Genomic DNA, 8,000 nt, shown 5'->3' on the forward strand with positions numbered 1-8,000 from the left:
TCTTTTCTGACACCATCTCTTATTTCATAGACTGTTCTGTCTCCCAAAGCTGAGAGGTGGGTTACAGAATCTCCCATTTGGAGGTGCTCGAGCAGCTATCAGGGGAACCTTCACTGAGCACTTGGACGGGGTGAGGGTGGGGGTCCCATATGGCCAATGTAGACTTCACAAATAAGCAAGAACCCAAGAGGAGAGTCAGGAGGGACGAGGCTGAGAATAGGGGAAAGACGAATGGCAGCCAAAGAGACTGATAGAGGCTATAGATGGAGGCGGTGGGGGGCGGTGGCGACGGGTGGGTGGGGGGCGGGGCTTGGGGATGGGACACCACTGCCTGGGAGGAGCAGATGCTGCCCTAGAAACAAGTGCAGCCAAAGGAGGGACTCTTCTGGCAGAAGGAGGGCAGGTCTGCAGCGGCAGAATGGGGAGAGGCCAGTGTGCAAACGGGGCAGCCAGTGAAGAGGGACCATTCCCCGGCCCAGTCAGGTGTCGGTTATCTCAGCACCGCCACTGGGTATCTTTGGGGCTCCATGGGGCATTCTCACACAGATGGCAGTCCCAGAAACCAGGGACTGCAGGCTCAATTCTGATCCCCAGTGAAAAATCTGCCACAGGGTTTGAGGGCAGGGGTTAATGACCACGCAAAGAAGGCAGCTCAGGCTCTGGAAAGGCTGGTGTGCGTCTGTGGGAGGGCGAGGGTGCTGGGGTGAGCTCTGGACCAGGACTCTTCAGTAACTCACTTGCCTCCCTGAGGCCCAGTTTTCCAGGTGTCCCAGTGGGCCTGGAGAGTCTGCCTGTCCTGCCTGTTTCCCAGGCTGCTTTGAGCAGTGATGACTTGTACTGGACGAAGTTACTCTGCCTGGGGGTGGGTTGAGGACAGAGCCTGGCCTGGGGACGGGAGGCCCAACCAACAGCTTTGGTTCCCTTCTCCAGAGCACGGATCCCCGTGTCCCACTCACATTTGTTCTGACAGCCTGGCAGACCCAAGAGTGCTAACTTTGACCCTGTTCTTTTCCAGATGAAAACAGGACTAATAATGAACGTCATTGGAATCACCTGTGTGTTTTTGGCCATCAACACCTGGGGACGGGTCATATTTGACTTGGATCAATTCCCTGACTGGGCTAATGTGACCACACATTGAGACTTTGGAAGAGTTGCAAGACCATGCCCATGGCCCCCACCCTCCCAAGGACTCTTGAACCTTCCAGTATGACTTGCCACAGAGCTTTGGGGTTCATGTCCCAAAGTGACCCCATGATGCCCACACCCTACGGAGACCCAGCTGACCAGGCCAACTCTTCCTCCAGGCCTGGGGTCTCAGCTGGGGATGGGCTTTGAGAGGGCAGGCTCTGAAGTGAAGGGAGCCTGCCGTGAGTCTGCTGGCGTCCATCTTTGCTGGGGGCCTGCCATCACCTCTGAGATGGTCAGGGTCCTGTCCCCACTCAGCCTTGAGCTGGCCCCCCGGGCTGGGCGCTGGGGTTCACTTGTCATTCACATGGGAATCAGATCCCAGCTTGGGAGGTGAGAAAACAACCTTCCAGGCCCCATGCCTCTCCCAGCTTCCCTTAGGCTACCTTGGATCCCTCCTGGCACTAGGAGGGGTCAGTCCACAGCCCAGGGATGGAGTGTCTGGTCCTGGGCAGCTTCCCACTACTAGAGTGAGAGTGGGAATGAGAGCCTCCTGGGACCACTGGGAGTAAGGATGAGGAACTTGAGTTGCTAACTTCCGGATGACACTGCCTGCTGCACCCCACTTGTAATCTGCTCAACTGTAACTGATGATTTAGACCCACTCCCCAGCTCTGCAGGACACCTCCTCAGACCCCTTCATGGTCTGGCTGACATTTATTGGGATCCTCCCCGGCAGGTTAGTTTGTCTCTTCCAGAAGATGCTTTCCTGCCCCATGACAGCTGGGGTCACACTATATATGGGCAGTGGTCATACTACATATAGGCTCCTTTGGGCCCATAGCTGGAGACCTCGGTCCACCCTCACCTGCAGGTGCAGGGGGATGGATAGCTGTTAACCACCAAGAGCAGGCTTCCTTCAGAGCCTGTCTGTCAGGCCGGAGTTTGGGCTCCTCTGGGGAAAGCTCCCTTTGCTGATTGGCCCTGGCAGCCAAGCCTGGTACGGACAGAGCATCGCTGAGAACCAGCAGCGCCCAGTGGTTCCCGGGCAGACAGCTCCTGCCCATGTGTGAATCTACCTGAAGATATGGGACCAAGATTCCAGAGTGGCCTGAGAACCCTCAGAACCTCGGGGAGAGATGCGTGAGAGAGTCCTGTCCTCTTGCCCACCAACCCAATTTTCTTTTCTTCCTGTGCTGCGCCACTGATGGTATTTTTCAGAGCAGGAGAAAGTCTGGGAACCTAAAGACCCCCACTCTCTCTACTCGAGGGCCAAGCATATACAGCTGGTTCCTTGCGGTGGGGTGAGTCCTGACCGTCCTGTCTCCAGTGGAAGGTGCCCCAGGCTGTCTCTGGCTTTCTGCTCTGTGCAGGACGATGGGGTGGGGAGAGGCAGGTGGATGAATGAACACTTACACATTGCCCACTTCCACTGTGCCAGGCCTCCCTGCACCCTGCTAATGATCTCATTCAATCTCTGCTGCAGCCTGTGAGATAGGCAGGTGTTATTCACCTCCTCTGTCTTTCATTCGGACTGGGGCTCAGAGAGGCCACATCGTGTCCAGTAGTCACACATCCAGTTGGTGGCGGCTGAGGTTCTGATTCAGACCTGCCACCGCTATGTCCACTGCTGCTTCCTTTAGCCATTAAGGGCCTTGGCCTTGTGGGGCCTGTAGGGAAAGGTGGGTGACCAAGAGCAGGTCTACCCAAGGCCCTGCCTGCTCAGGGATCATCAACAAGAGCCCCTTGCTGCTGCCTCCTCTGAGAGGGCTCAGAGCTGTCCTGGAACAGATTGGGCTGGTCTTTGCCCTAGAAGAAACAAAGCCTTTGGTTGGCGAGAGCAGCGTGGAAATGGGCCAGCTGCTCTCCCACCAAGGTGAAACTGCACCACCCCTTTATCACTACTCCCTACACTGCTGCTGCTGACATGTCTGCCCTCCCCCCCGCCCCCACAGTGAGGGCTCCGAGGACTTGCACAGCCTGTGGGGTCCAGTGCCGCCACTACGGCAGGCCACCACTACGGCAGGCCACCACAAGCGTGATTAGTAAATAAATGATCAGTATGGTCAATTGGATGCATGCCTGGTGGTAAGTGAGCAAGGTCAGTGAAGGTCATCCAAGGTGGGGAGCGAAGGATGAGTAAGACTGGCCAAGTTGATGGGGGAGGATGTGGTGGCGTGGGGGAAAGGGTGGGGAGATTCCAACTGATTGAGGAATGATAAGAAAGCTGGGTGGTGCTTCAGGAGAGCAGATTCCAAGGTCGAGGAGGCTGACCAAAGGCTGTTTTTAAACAGCTTCTCTTGAACTTGGCTGGAGTTGCACTAACGCTTGTGGCCAGTGCCATCCGGATTGCTTTCAGCTGCAAGTAAGAGGAAACGTAGCTGGCAGTGACTTAAATTATAAGAGCAGCATTTGCAGTTCAGTCGCTCAGTCGTGTCCAACTCTTTGTGACCCTGTGGACTGCAGTATACCAGGCTTCCCTGTCTTTTACCATCTCCTGGAGTTTGCTCAAACTCATGTCCATTGAGTTGATGATGCCATCCTATTAAGGGCATCTAATGTCTACTTACCAAGAAGTCTGGAGCTAGACAGTTGCTGGCACGGGACCAGCAGCTCACTTGGGCCACCAAAGACTTGGGCTTGACCATCCACTCTGCCATCTTAAGGATACTGTGGCTTCACTGTCACGCTTGACTCACACTGTATACACTTGCATTGAAGGCAGGTGTACGGGATGGGGGCTGATGGTGCCTACTGCATTTTCTGCTTTTAGTAGGAGAGCAAAAGTTTTCTCAGAAAGCCCCTCAGTCCTCCTTTTATGTCTTGTGGGCCAGAACTAAATCATATGCCCACATTGAGGCCAATCGCTGACAAAGGGGAACTGGAATACCATGAGACCAATTAGGATGCATCTTTTGGGCTTGGGAAATTGGCCTGTGTTTCCTGAAATCAAGAGATATCTACTTACTATGAAATATGAGTCTGGCAGGAGGAGAAAAAAAAAGGCTGGGAGCCCTTGGGTAGGTGATGAACCAGGGTCTGGTATTATGACTCTTTCAGAGGGCTACCCTCACTCCAGGCTACTTGAGTGGCTCCCTTTCCATGGAATTCAGTAGAAACACATTCTGTGTTTGGTCAAGAATTTCACCTCTGCCTCCACTTCCAGGAGAACCACTGGTTCAAGAGGCTAGAGTCTGAGTCATGGACGAAGCTCAGTCCTGATGTCAGATACTGAATAAGTAAGCCCACTCTCTGGGCCTCAGCTTCCATCAGGGAGGGGCTGGACTACAGCATCTGTCAGGGCCTTTCTCCAGAGTCATGTCAACCATTAGCCCACTGACCCCTCACTTGCTTGGGCCAGGTGTGGCCCCATGGTGTCTCAGCTTAAAGTCTATTACATGGCCCGTTCCCTGCCCCCATCTGGGTCTCAGCCATTTGCTGAAAACTCTGAGACCTTTTCCCCATTGATATTTTGCCTCTTCCATTTTGTCAAGAGGTTCAACACAAGACCCTTGATTTTTCTCAGCACACAGCAGACATATGGGCCCAAGGTGAGCCGAACACATATCCTGACCATATGTGTTGCTCTCTGAACTGTTCTGCCAAGGACTTAGGACTCCACAAGGATCCTATGCATTCCAGGGTTCCTTCTTGGATCCTGTCCCTCTGAGCTGAGAACTTCCTTAGGGCCTCCTCTGGCAAAGCCAGTGAGCAGGGCATCTCCCTGGCAGGTGAAGTCTCCTCCCTACCATCGCTAATGCACAAAAAGCATGGATAATGAAGCTGTTGCTCTGCAGGGAGTCAACACAGTGGCACAGAGTCCGGTTCTCAAAAAGAATACAGACATTCCCAGGTAGGACCTTTGATGGCATATTCTTGTTTGTGGAAATAAAGATCAAATGCTGGATTGTCTGTTTAAAAACTACACTTGGCAGTCCTATTCTTAGCTCAGAACTCCTTCTATGGTGCTCTCTCCCTTGGTTCAATATCAACTTAAAAGCCTTGTTTTCTTTCCACCAATGATGCATTTTTTCACATTAAAAATTTTTTTCATCACGATAAATCTTCCATGTCATGGGATGGGTTTTTATATTCTTCAACAGAAAGCTTATCATTTATGGCTGAAATCCTTGTGCCCAGATAGATATATACTTGTTTATTTACCGTGGTGTCTTGACCCAGGATTCAGGTTCTCACTTCCCTGCCCTGGACATGCCTTCCAGGAGCTTCTCTGATAGGCTTGTGCACATGCCAACTTCCACTCTCAGAGACACAGGCCTCCCGCTGCTGGCAGTGTTAGAGCAGCAGGCTTGTCTCTGCATCCAGCTACCAGAGAAAGCTTCCTTGGTGGCTCAGAGGTGAAGAATCTGCCTGCAATGCAGGAGACCCGGGTTCAATCCCTGGATTAAGAAGATCCCATGGAGGACAGCATGGCAACCCACTACAATGTTCTTGCCTGGAGAATCCCATGGACAGAGGAGCCTGGCAGGCTGCAGTCCTAGACTTGGCAAAGACCTGGACATGACTGAGCGATTAACACACACATGCTTTTTCAGCTACCAAGGGTAGAGAAATATGACAACCCAACCTGTGGAGAGCCTGTTATCCAATCAGGAAATTTTAACTAGTTTTTATATCTAAAAAGTTAACATGAACACAGTGAAAGAAATTCCAACAGGTCAAAAAAGCACTGAGACATGCCCCTCCCCTTCAGACCCTGGGGCCTCCAGGCCCTTCCAGAAAGGCAACACTTGTCCAGCAGTTTCTTACATGTCCTTCCAGACGTGTTACATGCATAGTTAGCTCTCAAGGGTTGGCTCCAGGATCCCCCAGGTACCAAAATCTGTGGATGCCCAAGTCCCTTATATTAAATGGCCTAGTCCAGTCAGCCCTCCATGTCCATGATCTGGCATGGTGGTTGTCTTCTTTATTACATCTGCAAGCATACTATACACATTTCTGTCCTGGTTGCCATTCCTCCCCATTAATTTATCTGGAGATCATTACATTCAGCACATGTGAAGTTAGACTCCCCCTCCCTCACTCAATAGTTAATTTTGCTTTTATTTTTTAAAATTATTATCGTTTGGCCATTCCTTGCAGCTTGTGGAATCCCAGTTCCCTGACTAGGGATTGAATCCAGAACCCTGGCAGAGAAAGCATGGAGTCCTAACCACTAGACCACCAGGGGATTCCTGGTTTTGTTTTCAAAGTGAGGTAAAATGAGATGTGAATCGCACAGATCTGAAGTGTACGATTCAGGGATTGTACACACTGTATACAACATGTAAGCAGAACCGTATTTCCATTTCCTAACGCCCTGAAGTTTCTCTTGCCCCTTCTAGGAATCCGCATCTTCCTGAGGCAATCGTCGGTATGATTTCTATCACCATGGGTTGGTTTTGCCTGTTGAAATTCACATCAGTGGAATCATACAGTGTGTACTCTGGTGTCTGATTTATCTTGTGCAACACCACTTTAGAAATTCATTCCCGTTGTGTGTACGCATTCCTTCCTTTCTTTGTTGTGTCGAGTAGTTTCTCATTGTATGACCATGCCACGATTTGTTTATTTTTCTCTGATGGATATTAGTGTTGCTCCAAGTGAAGACTATCTGAATAAAGCTGTTATAAAATTCTCTGCACAAATCTTTTTGTGGACATGTGTTTTCACTTCTCTTGGCTGTGTGCCTAGGAGTAAGCCTCAGTCTTTTTAAAAGCTGCATAGTACTCCATGGTAAGTGTGTGTATGTGTTTAGTTGCTAAGTCGTGTCCGACTCTTTGCAACCCCATGGACTGTAGCCCATCAGGCTCCTCTGTCCATGGGATTTTCCAGGCAAGAATACTGGAGTGGATTGCCATTTCCTACTCCAGGGGATCTTTCCAACCCAGGGATCAAATATTGGCAGGTGTATATTGTATAATAAACAAGACCCCAGTTGATGGGCATTTGGGTCATTTCCAATCTTTTGCTAAGACTATAGTAAACATGGCTGTAGTTAAACCTTTGTAAACCTATGTAAGTAGAATACTTTTTGAGAATGGCATGCTGGATGAAAAGGTATATGTCTTAAAATCTGGAACAGAGGGGAATTCCTGGTGGTCTAGCGATTAGGACTCTCTGCTTTCACTGCCAAAGGCCGGGGTTTCATCCCTGGTTGGGGAAGTAAGATCCCACAAGCTGCAGAAAAAAGAAAAAAAAAATCAGGGACACATATTGCCAACTTGCTTTCCAGAAAGGGTCTGTCAATTCATATTTTCAAGAACTGTGCAAGAACCCATATTCTCACATATCCTAAGTAATCAAATTTCTCAATCATTGCTACTCTGATGGTTGCAAAATGCTCTCATGACTTTCACTCCTATTTATTTAAATTGCAAGTAACACTTATTATTTTTTCACACGTTTATTATCCATTTGTGTATCCTTTTTCTTCTTTTTTTGGTAAACTCCCTTTTTCTTATTTTCTAAGAGACTTTTTTTTTTAAAGGTCTTTTCTTATTCACGTATAGGACCTCTTTATATATTAAGGAAGTTAGTCATTTGTCATAAAAGTATTTATGTGCTGTGCTTAGTTGCATCTGACTCTTTGTGACCCTGTGGACTGAAGCCCGCCAGGCTCCTCTGTCCATGGGGATTCTCCAGGCAAGGATACTGGAGAGGGTAGCCTATCCCTTCTCCAGCGGATCTTCCTGACCCAGGAATCAAACCGGGGTCTCCTGCATTGCAAGTGGATTCTTTACAAGCTGAACTACCAGGGACGCCCCAAAATATTTATAGTGTATGTTATAATCTGGTAAAAAAAAAATTCTTCTTTTTAATCCTTCCCACTTCCTGCCCCCCTCCAGCTATTCTCACATATTTTTCCATAA

At 49.7% G+C, this 8,000-nt stretch overlaps 1 protein-coding gene across 2 annotated transcripts in view; it reads left to right on the forward strand.

Moving 5' to 3' along the window:
- SLC13A5 (solute carrier family 13 member 5) overlaps positions 1 to 7,172 on the forward strand; it is a 29,974-nt gene extending 22,802 nt beyond the window's left edge. For both annotated transcript variants that reach the window (XM_005906663.2, XM_005906666.2), the window contains one exon: positions 1,016 to 7,172. In XM_005906663.2, coding sequence (XP_005906725.1) covers positions 1,016 to 1,141 — 126 coding nt within the window. In that variant the 3' untranslated portion in view covers positions 1,142 to 7,172. The remainder of the gene's footprint in view (positions 1 to 1,015) is intronic.
- Positions 7,173 to 8,000: the final 828 nt, after the last annotated feature.

Source organism: Bos mutus, chromosome 19 (genome assembly GCF_027580195.1).
Source record: "Bos mutus isolate GX-2022 chromosome 19, NWIPB_WYAK_1.1, whole genome shotgun sequence".
Classification (NCBI taxonomy): Eukaryota; Metazoa; Chordata; class Mammalia; order Artiodactyla; family Bovidae; genus Bos; species Bos mutus.